The 14,595-nt window shown below is 50.5% G+C and overlaps 1 protein-coding gene across 1 annotated transcript in view; it reads right to left on the bottom strand.

Annotated features, from left to right (window-relative positions):
- The window catches only part of SMAD3 (SMAD family member 3), a 119,299-nt gene extending 105,014 nt beyond the window's left edge, over nucleotides 1-14,285 (bottom strand). The window contains exon 1 of the mRNA XM_025918920.2: nucleotides 14,080-14,285. Within this exon, the coding sequence (XP_025774705.1) occupies nucleotides 14,080-14,285 (206 nt within the window). The remainder of the gene's footprint in view (nucleotides 1-14,079) is intronic.
- Nucleotides 14,286-14,595: the final 310 nt, after the last annotated feature.

The following is a 14,595-nucleotide window of genomic DNA, read 5'->3' as shown; positions in this document are numbered from 1 at the left end:
CCCTGAACCCCAATTTCACACCTCTTCCAAAGCTGCCATGTTGGCCAACTGCCAACAATCCACCCACTAGAGGCTCCAAACACAGTTCCATAATTGTTTCTGGGTCTTGTCTTGACTGTAAACTCCGTGGGGGCAGCTGGTCTCTGAATGGTTTACCACCACAACTCCCGAATTAGCAAGACATTAGGTAAGCACTCAGGAATCTACTCAGAGAAGAAGGTAAACAGTAATCAAGTATTGATTGAAATTTACCAAGTGCCTAGCAGGCACTAAGTATAGTAATGTGTCAAAGAAATAGCCTGGATCCTTGACCTCAAGAGGCTTATCGCAATCCATTATCGCTGCCCTGACTGCACGCGACACAACATTGGCCAATGAGATTCCAGGAGGCTCTTTCTGGATAAAGAGACCCCACCCCCACGCCCCCACCAAGGAGAAGCAGCCCTTTCTGTCCCCTGGATGTATAAAGAGGGTAATGCCTGCGGCAGCTCTGGCCATCACTGGACCAACGAGGAGTCAAGCTTGAAGGCAAAACCCCTCAGGCTGAAGCTGGCAGAGCAGAAAGATGGAAGGCTCCCAAGTCCTTGCTGATGCCCGAAACCTCCCTGCCTCCAAACACAGTAGAGGAGATAATAAACCTCCACACCGTTGAAGGTGTTAGTTGGGTTTTAGGTTACTTGCAGCCAAAAGTATCCTCACGCAGTGAGTCTGGCCCCAATACAGAATATAGGATGGACCACAGAGGGAAAGGCCAGCGGGCTCAGGGCACTACCAGGCAGGAGAGGGCTGCATGATCAGGACTGCTGGAACTCAGCAAGAGATTCCAGCCTTACCCGTGACATGGCCTGGTCATCTCCATGGAGCCCAGGGCCCAGTTCCCACGATGTCTCTCTGAAGAACTGGAACATAAATAATTAATACTCCCTGCCCATACTCACCCACACACATGCCTCCTTGTGTCTGTGGGGTAGAGAAAGGGGGCGGGGGGGGGAATGAGAATGCATCTTGTTCTATTTATAAGACACGGCGTAGCCACAAAAGATGACGACCAGAGCTCCATAGTATCAGCTCAAGTTCTCCAAAGCAAGTGCTGCCAAGTTTGGCTTGAATTTACACTTCCCTTTTCTCAGCCTGTGACCGGTCCACTTTTGTCACTCCAGCTGCTCTCCTTGGAGCTCATCAGACAGGGCCTCCCCTACGACAGCCGCTTGGTTGGAGAGCACAGAAGACTCAAGTCCCTCTCCAGACTTCCAACAAGTTATTCGGGGCAAGAGAAGATCGCAGGAACGAATCCTGAGAACATAAAGCGGCAGTGAGACGGCTCCTAGCCCTTCCGTGTTCTCTACAGAATTCCACTGGCAGAGGGGTTATTTGGGGCCACGTGCTCCACAGAGGCCCTGGCACATTCCATGCATTGACCACAATCAGAGAGAAAGAAAAGGCATGCTTGCTGTTATTTTTAATTCCTTCCTCAATGCCTTCCAAAATTCTTCAGCAGAGGGTTTATCCACTAAACTTGTACCAACAACCAGCCAGTGGTATCCTCCGGGACTCTAAAACGGAACAGGGGAGCAGGAAAGGTCAGCTCACAGGAGGAGTCTCTTGCTCCTGGCCATTAAATGTCGTCTGGGTTGCGCCGGGCCTGAGAGCATCTCCTGGGTTTTGCAGGGACACAGCCTGGAGAGGATGCAGACATTCTAGAGCCGGGTGAACGCCTCACCATCTCCTCGCAGCCACCCCCGCTCTGACCTCTAACCTCTATTCCTGTTGCTGGAGAGTAGCCGTCCGCACAGCCAAACATTCCCTAACTCCTGCTCCAGTTCAGAAAGCTCTAGCGCTAACTTCACTGTGTTAGATTATTTCTGAGGCCTCATCCGGCTTTCGGATATCATGTTGCCAACTTGCTGCCTGATCTCAGGCAAAGTCACTTCACCTGGACCAGGAGCAAATAGCTCAGTCCCTGACCCTTTAGCAGTAACATACGAACCGGCTGATCTAATCCTCCCGTTACCTAGTCAGGTATCATTAGCCACTGGCACGGAGGCAGGGTGACTTAGGGTTACTATTTGCCCAGGTTTGGCTGGACATCCCAGGCTTATGCTCACCTTCTGGCCATAATTAATAATAGCACTGCTCCTTTTCACTCTTAGAAGTGTCCTGGTCGGTTCAATGAATTCGAGCATCACCGTAGGTTCTAGAAGGGCTAGAGACTCCAAGGCAAGTCCAGAGATGAGTCCATCTCTCATCATGGAACCTGGAGCAAATTACTTACACAATTTCACTGACCTTCTTATGAGGCTGAAAACGGTAAGAATGGTATAGCCTCTTCCGGGGAGCCTTGGGGCAGGCAACCAGGGTCAGGAACCAGAGACTGGAGTTCAGATTCCTGTTCAGCCGCTGACCCCTCAAAGCCTCAGGCTCCTCCTCTGTGAACATGAGTAACTCATCCTTCTTAGAGTAGTACAGGTGGGTAACAAAAACCAACTAGTCAATCAGTGGCCCACGCTAGCGTCTGGTATACAGTCAGCACTCACTTCATGCTGTCTCACCCCCAGGTGAGAGGGCTCAGGTGACCGGCCACAGGTCAACAAAGCTGACAAGCTGGCACAGCGAGCCTAAGATTCTGGTACCAGGCCCCAGAGCATGCGCGCCCTGAGTTCATATTCCTATTGAATTTTGAGCATCGTGTATAATTTTTCTCTAATGCCTTTGTGAAAATCTGGGTGTAAACTCAGAAGCCTTAATCCATCTCTGTCAGAAAGGGTTTTTAGCAACACTACAGAGCTGTGCTTCATAAAGAAATAGCAGGTGACACTGTAATATTTTCCAGTCTGCAAAGTGCTTTGAATGCATAGCTCATCCAAATGTTTATTTATTTATTGAGAGAGAGAGAGAGAGACAGAGAGAGAGAGAGAGAGAGAGAGAAAGAGAGAACATGAGCAGGGGAAGGGGCAGAGAGAGAGAGGGAGAGAGAAAATCCCAAACAGGCTCCACACTCAGTGCGGAGCCCGATGCAGGGTTCCATCTCATGACTGTGAGATCATGACCTGAGCCAAAAATCAAGAGTCAGACGCTTAACCGACTGAGCCACCCAGGAGCCCTAAATGCATAGCTCATCTAACCAAATAAGTTCAATGATCCTACTAAGGGAGGTATTATTTTTCCCATTTTACAGATGAGGAAAGAAGGATCAAAGAAGCTAGGTGACCTGTCCACGTCACTGAAGCAGCAGGTGGGGAGCAGGGATTTGAACGTGGATCTCCTGAACATAAATCCAGAGCTCTCCGCTGCCGTGCGCTGTCCCTTCAGAAGCAGGTCTCTAGCAGTGTTCTCAAAAACGGCCCATGAACCACAGTTCAAAACTTTATCTTCTGAAAATCTGTAAGCTTAAACAGACAACAGCAGCAACAAAAAGCCAACTCTAACCAGATAAGGGAAGTTGTACCCAATCTCTAAATGGCCATGATATCTGCTTGCTCCGGGTGCTAAAAGAAATGAACAACACTGACTTAAATAAACTATGTTGCTCTCTTGTTAAGGAACAGAATCTGTTTTTAATACACTCAGGACATTCTGTAAGTCTGCAGGACAGAACTGAGGCATTCTTGCCGACTGCAGTGCGGTCGGGGAGTGGAAGGCTTGCTGGCCTAGATGATCATCAATGAAGAAATTAAAAACACTGTCCGGAGACATTCCACCTAAGGCCGTGCGCCAGGCACAGGGTAGGCCAAGGGGGAGGCCGAGATCTGGTCTCGAGGCCTTCGCTTGGAGAGACCAGGCATCACTCCACTCACTTTCCCAAGGAATCCATGGCAAGAGGCGGGCATGACTCACCAGCTAATTACCTGAACACTTGGGCTCCCAGAGCCCTCCTGGCTGTACAACTAGTCTTCTCTCCTGACGGTGAACAAAACACTATTCTCACCCTGGTCCAGACATAGCCTAAAGCTGTCCACATGGTGGTGTAAGGGATTATGACTCTGACCTGGATAACTCAGGCAGAAAACCTGCTGTTACTGGCCATGGGGGTGGGGGAGGAAATGGAGCCCGAACCCCACAGTGGCTTTGGCCACGCCATGCCCCTACTTGAAAATCCCTGAGGCGCTCAAAGAGCAATGTCCAAATGCCTCGCCTGGCCTACCAAAGCCTTCCCTGGTTCCTCTCCGGCCACTCCTTCCTCCATGCCCTGGCCACCCCGGAATGTCCTGCCGGCCCCAGACACCAGGTCCTTGCATGCTCCGTCTGGCCGGTGCTCCAGGCAGCCTTCGCCCCACGCCCCTGCTCTGTCCATCCATAAGGTCCCGCCGGAGCACCACCTCCTCTGTGAAGCCTGCTGCCTTCCCTAGGAAGAGAGCTGCTCCTCCTCAGGGCTCCCAAATCAACACTTGTTTGACCTTTACTAGAGTGTCCCCTGAGCCCGCCACAACTGTGGTCGCTGTGACCCTTTTTCGCCTCTGCGCGGTTCAGAGGCACCTGACCTCTACATCTCTATATCCCCTGAGGCCCCACACAAAGTCAGTGCCCAGTAAGCATACCCAACAACAAATGCATTAGCAGGTGTCAAACTCTCGCTCCACTTCTAAGACGGGCAGCTGCAACACGTTATCACCTTCTCCCTGATCTGTAATTTGTTCCGATCCAGGTTCAAGGTGAGGGAAATCAATCCCTGTGAAAGTCTCCACAGTCTTGTCCATACAGCGGTGCACCTAGGCGGGGCCTCCATCGTGGCTTGACAATAGAGAGGGGGTGGCTAGAAACAAGCTGGCTCCACCCCGGTAGGTCCCATGCAGAGGACATGTGAAGGCCCACATGCCGTATGTCACGTTCAAGAGATGGAAATCAGTGCAACTGATGAATGGAATATATTCTATCTTCCTTACCTTGACAAACACTTTAACACAAAGTGGAAGGCCAGGTGGGCATTTAGAGCTCTCTGGACCCTTGGTTTCACATTGGGATGCAGACATTCAGGGAGAACTGGGCCCAAGTGCCAGCCCCCGGCCCCCCACCTGGTGCCATCACACACTCAGAGGGGCTCGATGCACACCCATACAGACACCCACGAGCGTGAATTCCATCCAGCCTGTCTATCCCCCTGCCCTGCCTTGTCAGCCCTCAGGCCCATGGGGGCACACACGTCCATGGAAGATGCAGTATACCCTTTCCTGGGCAGATGGACCTGGAAGAGGCCCACACAGAACCTGAACGCAGTCTCGAGACCACTGGGGCAGGGAACTGAAGGTCGGGACTCATGGCTCAGCCTGGAAGGAGGAGGTACAAGCTCTAGATGGGCCATCCCTTGGCCCTGGAGCTCTGCCCCATGAGAAGAAGTACACCCAGAAGGAGGGTCAAAGCCCAGCCGTGCAGGCACGAGTCCTCCTGTGCCTATCCAAGGGCAGTCCAGGGTGCCACCACCCACACCCCCGTTGTTTCAGAGCCACGAGTTTCTGGTGCCGACCATCCTTACTTGACGGCCACGCTGACTGGTGAGGTGGTGCTTCCAACCGGAACTGCTTCCCAACCGGAGCTCAGAAAAACACCAGCAACAATAAACACCACGCACTTCCACGCACTTACGGGCAGGCTATCGGTGACAAGTGCATGAGTCACGGCACTTCTTCTTCAGGAGCTTACCCATCCCCCGCCCCAGGAGCACTGATTCATCAAAGTATGTTTTCAATACTATTATTTTTAGTCAGCCAAACAATTTTTTTAAATGACAATAAAGAAGGGGAGGGGGGAGGTCCCCTGCTGGAACTGATTGACGCCATCAGTCAAACAGCCCCCTCAAAAGGGAACAAGGAGTGTTTGCTGAGCACCTACTATGTGCTGGGAGCTGCAAATATTGGCCAAGGGCTTGGTCTCTCTTATCTCATTTGGGTTGATTTATGGCAGTCCCAACCCCATTTTACGGATAAGGAAACGGGTTCAATAGACTGAGGCAGATGTTCCCAAGGCTGCCGCAGAGTTACCAACTGGCATACTCCAATCCAAGTTTGTCAGACTCCAGTGCCCTTTGCTCTTTCTTCGTTACCATGCTTTTCCTGTCCACCCACACCCTCCCCCCTGCTCCTCAGGTAATATTTTAAGAAGCTGCTTGGTTAGAGATAAACGGTTACACACAAAACTTAAACGGATAGCAGGGCAGGCTAACTCACCCTGCCCTCCCAGGCACACAGAGAAATAAGGATCCCCTTGAGTCTGAATCCAGTAAGGGGAAGAGAGACTTTACAACGGGAAAGATTTGAAGTGAAAGGAAAAACCCAATTTCCATCATCCGTGCCTGCTTTCAGCCACTTGCAACTACTCAAAAAGTCCTTTCTGGATCCATTACTCCACATTTGGGCTTAGCCCAGAGGTGATTTTTTAAGGAAAAAATGCCTTTTGGCATTTTTGAGCTGTGACAGCGTAAAAACAGACCTTTAAAAAACACACACCCAAAAAGCATCACTATTTTCAAGAGTCCAGTCTAAAGGAAAAAGAAAAAAAAAAAAAATGGTGGCACCTTAGCGCTACAACTTGGCTTAGCAGTTGGTGATGCAATACTTACTTAGCAGCAGAAGCAACCAGATTTATAACTCTGTAGGTTTCAAAGGTAAACCCTTACACAGTGGTTCTTAAAGCGGTACTCCAGTCCCAAACTCCCAGCAAAGCATTAGAGGAGAAACTTGCCCCCTGTAAGCCCGGAGAGCCACGTGACACCGAAGAAGTACTGTTTCAGGAGAAACTCCCTTGTCATCTCTTAGCTGGGGGGTTAAACTCGTAACCTCCACGCTGCCAAACAAAAGGCACGAGCTTTCGAAATCCAGTATGGTCTTTCTTTATATAGACGCTTGAAAATAAATAAAGGAAGCTTCCTGGGTAAGCTCTGACATATGAGCAAACATTTTCCACAGGTATCCTTTATAATGCCTACCTCTTACATTTAACCATTTTTAGGCGTCTGTGGTCATTAGTTTAAGTAAACTTCCTGCTCCGAGAAGAGCCAAGAATAGCAACAAAAGAAGAAAAATTGCTCGTGGCATCTCAAGACACACAGCCTTCACATCTTTCTCGTAGAATTCAGCTATTTTTACATTCCTTTGTAGTTAAATTTCACTGATTTAGACGCACAGGGTAAGGGAGAGGCAGGGAGGAGAGAAGGGTAACATAACTAAAATTAAAGACTGGATTATAGTTTTATTACCTTCATTTATGTAAATTAATTGGCACTAGATTGATGGGGCCTTAGGACATTAATAATTAAGAAAGACCTATGATATATCGTTCAACTGAATGCATGCAAATGGGAGCTTCTAAAATGCTTGCATTTTAGAGTTAGAAAGGCCCTCCAGTAAGGTTTAGCTCCCCTATTTTCCAACAGAGAACATCTGAGGCCCAGAGATGTTAAGCGATTTGCCTCAGGTCACACAGCTAATCAGAAACAGAGCTAAGTCTAGAAACCTACCCAGGTCTGCTGACTCCTGCGTCCAAAATGACCCCAAAAACCTTGTTTATAATAAGTTTTTCTTTGACAGCATTCATGGGGAGAAAAAGCCTGCTCAACAAACTTTAGCCTAGTCCAGAATTAGCCGAACTTCTTAATTAATAGGCTTCTATGGTGTTTTCATTTTCAACTGAGTCTCTCTGTCAAAACATTCTGCAGTAGTATGCACTGTGGCAGGCTGCTGTTTACAGCAGAGGCCTCAGATAATCAACAGCAGAGAGTGTGACTTGTGCTACAGATTTGTTATTTCTAAAATAGTTAATTAAATCAAAACAAAGAACAATGTTACACGCGCATGCACGCACGCACACACACACACGTACACACACACACGCAAATTGCCCTTGTCGAGACTCAATAAACTGTAAAGTTTGAGGGATTTGGCTCTCTGGCATCAAGAAAACAGTATTTTACAAATTTAACTCCTGGGAACACTTAACAGCATTACTACAACTCCGGAGAACCCATGTTGGCAGCCAGTGGACTAGAAGACGTAAGAGGGCAGGTGTGGTGTCTGTCTCATTCACGATTTCCTCCCGGCCATCTAGCACAGGATTTGGCCCCAGGTAGGCACAAGGAAGGAGAGCATAAAAATGAACCGGACAAGTCCTCTGGGGATCTGTGCTCTAAAACTTGGCATGGAGTAAAATTAGAAACCAAATTTCTGTAGGGTGGCGTTAACACGGCAATTTCCAACTGTTTCCAGGAACCACGGTGCCTGAAAGTGGAGAGACTGAAGGCTCCAAGGCCAGGAACCTCTCAGCGGTTACTAGATGATTCCCCACCCTCCTTGGGGAGGAGCTAGGACCATCTAACACCTCAGCAACCATTCCTGTCTGCAGAAGGTGGTAAACCACCCCAGTCCCAGGCTGCCTTCGGGAGCAACCTTTCTGGGCACTCGTCTTCCCAGCCAACTAACACGAGCAGATGTGGATTTGGGGAAGGGGGCGGAGTTGATATATGGTTTTAACAGGTCAATTCACCAAAGGAGACAAGGACAAAAGTTAATTAGGACGAATCGTGAGCCTTGTTGATTGCGAAAGCTGCATCCACGTTACACAATTTAACAGCACATATAGGAAGCTGGGGGAGAAGTGGATAAAGAAGGTGGGAGAACAAGGTAGTGGAAATAAAGTCTGATTTCAACTTTTAAAACCAGCACTGCTTGGTCCTATTTATTTCATAGAGAAGCTCACACAAAACAATGGCTGTATTGTGCATTCAATGGCATTAAAATCCCCCTAATAAATTAACAAGTGAAAATTAATGGTCGCTCAGTCCATTAAATCATGTTAATTTTATTTCCATTAAAATAATACAGCAATTACAAGTTTACATTACGAAACCAATATTTATTTTTCAAAAACTCATTTTAATTGGGTTCCTGATGTGATAAGCTTGAGCCACATTCTGTCATTTTCACCGGCTTCTGGCATTTCTCATTAGAACGAAATGACTACTGTATTTGCGGACTTTTTTCCATCATTAAAATTGTCATTTGAAACTTGATGTCCTTGCAAAGACTTTTAAAAATATGTTATTCAAAGCTCTTAAGTCCACGCAGAAACTCGGGCGTATAGGATTTATTTCAGCAAGTGTTAACCAGAGACAGAGAACGCTAGGTCCCACCAAAATTCTGAAATTCCAAGTATCCACAATCACCTCCAAGGTATCCAATTTTTATTGACACTGTTATGTTCTAAGCTAGTATGTCTAAAGTCACTCACTGTTCGCACCGAGGAAACCTGAATTTCAGGTTTGCAATACTAAATGATGTTTTACTTCGAAGGGAGAAAGCTGAACACTGGAATAAATGCTGCACAAAGGTCCCTGGCCCTTCGGTGCATGCTACGAGGTACCATATTTACAACAGGACTCCGTTTAATAAAAGGCAGGAGATAAAGATGTCCTGATTCTTGCAGGCAGGTATCACCATGTACCTGATCACGCTGTCGTTCAGAAACTTCCTTTGGATAATAACTCCTGCCCTCGTTTTGCTTTTCCACCTTACAGGGAGCCCTCCCTCCTCTCCCCCACCTCCTCCCACAGAATTAACAGTCTGTCCCCATGTCTCTGGGCGCTTCGTACATCCCCAGGCTGCAGTCCATTTCCTGTATCTTTGGCCAAGTCTATCTTCCAGTCTAGACAGGGAGCTCCTTGAGAACCGGTGCCCTGCCTTGCTCAGTGTAGAAGGTATTTAATAAATGAGTGAATAATTTGGTAATGAACGAACGATAGACACAGGAGGCTAAAACATAATACTTGTATCTGTCAAACTCTCTGGTTTACAAAACATCCCTGCAGGCCTTATATCATCCTGATTTTACAGGTGTAGATGTGAAGGATCTGAGACATTAAAGTGAACTCCTAAATCCATCCAGATATTACAATCGCAAGGTCCAGGACTTGAATTTTGTGCTCTTTCTGGCGAAAACAGATGGCTGCCATTATTGTGTTTTCTGACAGTGACTTCTAACAATATTTAAAAGACATATTATAGTCCCCACCTCCTCCCTGAAATCACTCCATACTAGAACTCATTTTTTCTTCTGATCGGTGGGAATAAAAATGAGATAGTGGTTAGACGTGCAAATAATGCCTTATGAATGTCTCCCTTACTGAAGCAGAAGCTGCTTACAGGCAGGGGCCGTCTCAAATTTATCTCTGCATCCTCTCCCATTGCCTGCAATATTGACACAGACCTGGGAGGGGGCCAGTCATTATCAATGAATCCACAAAATCCAACCCTGTAACATTTGATTAGGAACTCGGAGCCAGGGGCTGTCAGTAACATGAATTGGCCCAAACATTTAACCCCTGGGTGCAAGCAGCAAGTTCCAAGATTCCAAACGTCAAGGCAACATCAAGTGGCTCCTGGGTTCAGCCGGAGCTCTGAGCCAACTCCCAGAGTCAGCTACGCACTGTCTGTGGGCCCCTCTTCTTCCCGGCCCCTGTATGTCATTCCCTTAATCAAGGTTAACGAGAGAAAGGAGAGTCGATGGACCACCTCCCTGGCAGCCAGAAGTGGGCTTGCTTCCAACAGGCGATACCAGAATGGTGCTCTGAGCAGCAGCGAGAGGGGTGGGTGGACAGGAGACCAAGAAGCCACTCCTGCAGCCTTGGTAAAGGTCTGTCCCCAGACGTCTGAGAAAGGAACCTTAAAGATGACTATCTTTTTCCTCTCTCCCTAGGGTGAGAGTAGCCTGGTAAAGTCCAGGTGGCTAACAGGAGGAGGCCATGTTAGAAGAACGAACGGATTCACAGAGAAAGGGGAGACGGGTATGTGTCAGACCTGGTGTTGGGTTCAATTCCCCCATTTTCCTCTGGACATTGACACAAGAAAGTGCTTTGACATAAGAAAGCCTAAATTCCTTTCCAAACGAACCAGACTTTAAGCTTGGTCCAGCTCCCAGCAACTGGACCAAGGCACAGATCCCATCGGCGAGAGCAGTCATTCTTAAGTGTGCCTGGCTCCTTCTTACTGACATAACAGGCACACACCTTCTCTACTTTTCGGTGGTAAATGCGAGGACTCCACTCTTATCATCTGCCAGGAAGACGCCTACTGCTCTACTCAGAGACTCAAGCAGGTGACAAGTAAGATGCTGTTATACAACTTGTCTAAGTTCTGCCCATCCTGCCAGACCTCAGAGTATCCTGATAGCCTCTCTGCTGACGTATCTAAATCAAGCTCTTACCACTTCCTTGGCACTGGTCTCTTTCACACGCCTGGTATCAGTAAGCCTGTATCGCTCCAGCTCTCCTGACCACTGAGACAGGTTAGAGCTGGCGTAATAACATAAGCAAGCATGCCGTCTGGAAGATCCTAGGATACAGCTGTAATTGCCAAAGGTTGCTGTTGCTGATTGTGATTATACATTAGCCAAAACACTCTCGTCAAATCTCCTTAGACTGAGGTCTTCTGAAACCCCAGGGTAGCTTTAGGCGCCCACTGCCCAACACCCCCCCCCCACACACACACACATACACATCATGGGATAACGAGGTTAAACATTTCCCTTGGCCAACTTTCCAAAGCCCTAGTTATGAAAGGTAGCACAGAGAGGGCGGACAATTCGACCAACACCACCACACTCTCTGGGGCTGAGCAGACGTGCTGATATCACTGACGTGAAGGCCAGCTAGCCACCTCCCCCAAGACGTGGCCTTTAGTTTTCTGCCCACGACCAAAACAGTGGCAGCTGTTGCCAAGGGAGACAAGGTGACCCAGAGGCGTGGGCACAGAATCCAGGGATGAAAATCCATTTTGTCTGGGTCCGCCCAACCAACTGGATTTCCCTGAGAAGAGACTAAAAACAAAATCTACCTTCGTATAGGCCCTTGCCAAGGCAGGTAGAAGATGCCCGGTTCCTAAGAGGGTCAGAAGGCCAGGGGCAAGTTAGCTTGAACTCTCAGAAACATCCAGAGCTTTCCTACGCCGCCTCAGGCGGTGGAGGACTTTGGAAGAGGAAAAGGCAGGCCATAGCTATGCCTCCCCAGAGGGTGAACCAGGGGAAGCAAGGGCTCTCCTCCAACCAGTCGCCAGTCATTAGCAACTTTACCAACAAAGATCCACAGCCGCCCCCACCCCAACCTAACAGTGTTCTGGCATTCAGCAAAGAATGTATTCAGAACCTTCAAAGCACAGAGCAGCTCCTGATGGGAAGAGGAGCACATTCGATCCGAGTCCCGAGTCCACTGGGCCAAATCTCTTCCCCTCCCTCTTCCAAAGTTTTCTCAACTTTAAAAAGGAGGTAAACCTGAAGTCTGACGGCCCTTGCTATTTTCCAGGAGTTTCTTTCTTTCTTGATCTCATGAAAACCACGTGAAAGTGCTTTGTAAACTGTAAAATACTTCACGCGGCTGCTCATTTTGTAACTGATGCCTTTTTTTTTTCCTTCTGCTTCAAGGCATAAAGCACTTGTCCTCAATGCACCCAGACAGGTATGGTGGCAGGTTTTGCATTCACCCCTCCCCGGGGGGGTGGGGAGGAGAAGTACACTCATTCACCCCCCCCCACACACACACACACCAGAAGGAATAAAGCAGAATTAGGAACCAGAGCTGGGACCAAAACCCAAGGCCCACGACCCCATCCCGTCACACCACCTCCTCTGAAGTGGATTCTGGCTCCCGATCACACACCCAGAACGCACTTCCCAGACAACACACCGCCTTCCCTCCCCCTGTATTGACTGGATCCACCCAGTTAAAAAAATATATATTACTTTTTAAGCCAGCACTCCCACCATATGTGGTATTTATTTCCAGAGGAGGCCCGTTCTGGGTTCCTGTGGACAGATGTGGCTTTGTGCCTGCCTCACACGGCTGGCAGGCCTTGTACAGCTGCCCCAAGCAGGTGGCCAAGGATGCAGTCCACTCGTGGCCCAGGAGGAAGGACAACGATCTCTGTGGGGCTCAAGCCCTGGGGACCCTCTACTCATTCCTCTGCAGCCTGGGACCCCCAAGGACATCCCGCCCCCACCAACGCACACTCCCTTGGTGCAGAATCAGACTTTAAAGGGAGCCTAGAGGGACAGACAGGAGGCTCAGGTGACCCCCGCTTCCCCCCCCCACACACACACACCCACACCCCCCGCCACACACCCGAATTCCCAGCCGGGGGCGACTAAGCTAAGAGAGGGCCCTGGGGAGTGGAGAGAAGTCACTGACCCCTTCTATCAGCCATCTGTGAGCTCTCGCCTGACCTAGCTAGCGCGCTGCGGAGGAGAAAGGAGGTCCGGCCAGATGGCAAAGCGCTTGGGGAAGGAGGGCTCTGCAGGAATGCGAGGGCCCATTTGAGGAGGCCCACTTTGGGGTGCGTTTCGTTATCTGATCAGCTCGAAGCTCCCTCTCTCCTACATCAACCCGCAATCTCAGGCTGAAAGCAGGGCAAATAATCCTTTGGAGGAGGGGGAGGAGAGACGACCCTAACCTCTGCCACTTGTCTCTCATTTGAAAGCCCTGCGCTGCAACCAAAGTGCGTGTGTGCAGAGGGGGGCGGGAGACTGGCACAACCGAGTCTAAAAATACTCGATAAAAATGCTAATCCCGAAGGCAAAGAGAGAACGAAGAAGGAATCTGTCAATCACGAGGCTCCCGCTCCTCACCCACAGCCCCAGCTGTACGGACTGCATTCCTGTTGCGGAGGAAAGAAGTGGGGGGACAGGACTGAAGAAAAGAAAGGGAGAGACACCACCACCTCCACGAGCGCGGGCCGCGGGGGCGGGAGGCGGCGGCGGAGGAGGGGCTCCGGCCCGCGGAGCTGAACAAAGCGGGCCTCAACTTCTAGCCCAAAGCTCCCGGGAGTGGGGGGCGGCCAATTCCAGCAGCAACCCCCTTTCCGGGAGGTGAAAAGCGACTGGAAGCGAGAGTGCCCCGCGGAAGCCCCACGCTCTGAATTTTTGCAAATCCAGAGAAGGTTTTGTTTGGGGTCCCCTCCAGCCTCTTCCGGACCGCGATCCCCACTGCCCCCCCCCCCTTACACACACCCACATACACGCACACACACACCCTCCCGCTCCAACCCCACCCGGCCCTGCCGCGTCAGGGGGCTGGGCGGGCGCGCCCCCCGGGTCGCTGGGGCCCCCCACCTGGGGATGGTGATGCACTTGGTGTTGACGTTCTGCGTGGTGATGGCCTTCTCCAGTTCGTCCAGCTGCCCGGTCTTCTTGAGCTTCTTGACCAAACTCTTGACCGCCTTCTCGCACCACTTCTCCTCCTGCCCGTTCTGCTCGCCCTTCTTCCAGCCCAGCAGGCGCTTCACGATCGGGGGGGTGAAGGGCAGGATGGACGACATGGCTGGGGAGGGCGCGCGGGCGGCGAGGGGCGCCCCCGGCGGGGCTGGGCGCGGCGGGACTCCGGAGGCGCAGAGGGGAGCTCGGCCGCCCAAACTTCGCCTCAACTCTCGGCGAACTTGCCCGCGCTCCGGGCCGGGCCGCGGCGCTGCAGCCAGCGGGGCTCGGCGCGCGGCCCTGCGCCCCGAGCGGCTCCCGCGGCGGGAAGAAGGGCGGCGGGGAGGGCGGGCGGACGACTGCGGCGCCGGGTCGGGAAGGCCCCGAACGCGGGGCGGAGGCGGCGGCCGCGAGACTCGGAGTGGCAGAAGAAAG

The sequence above is a fragment of the Puma concolor genome, chromosome B3 (genome assembly GCF_028749965.1).
Source record: "Puma concolor isolate L17-30 chromosome B3, mPumCon1.1.hap2, whole genome shotgun sequence".
In the NCBI taxonomy this organism is placed as follows: Eukaryota; Metazoa; Chordata; class Mammalia; order Carnivora; family Felidae; genus Puma; species Puma concolor.
This window is presented reverse-complemented; position numbering and strand designations above follow the sequence as displayed.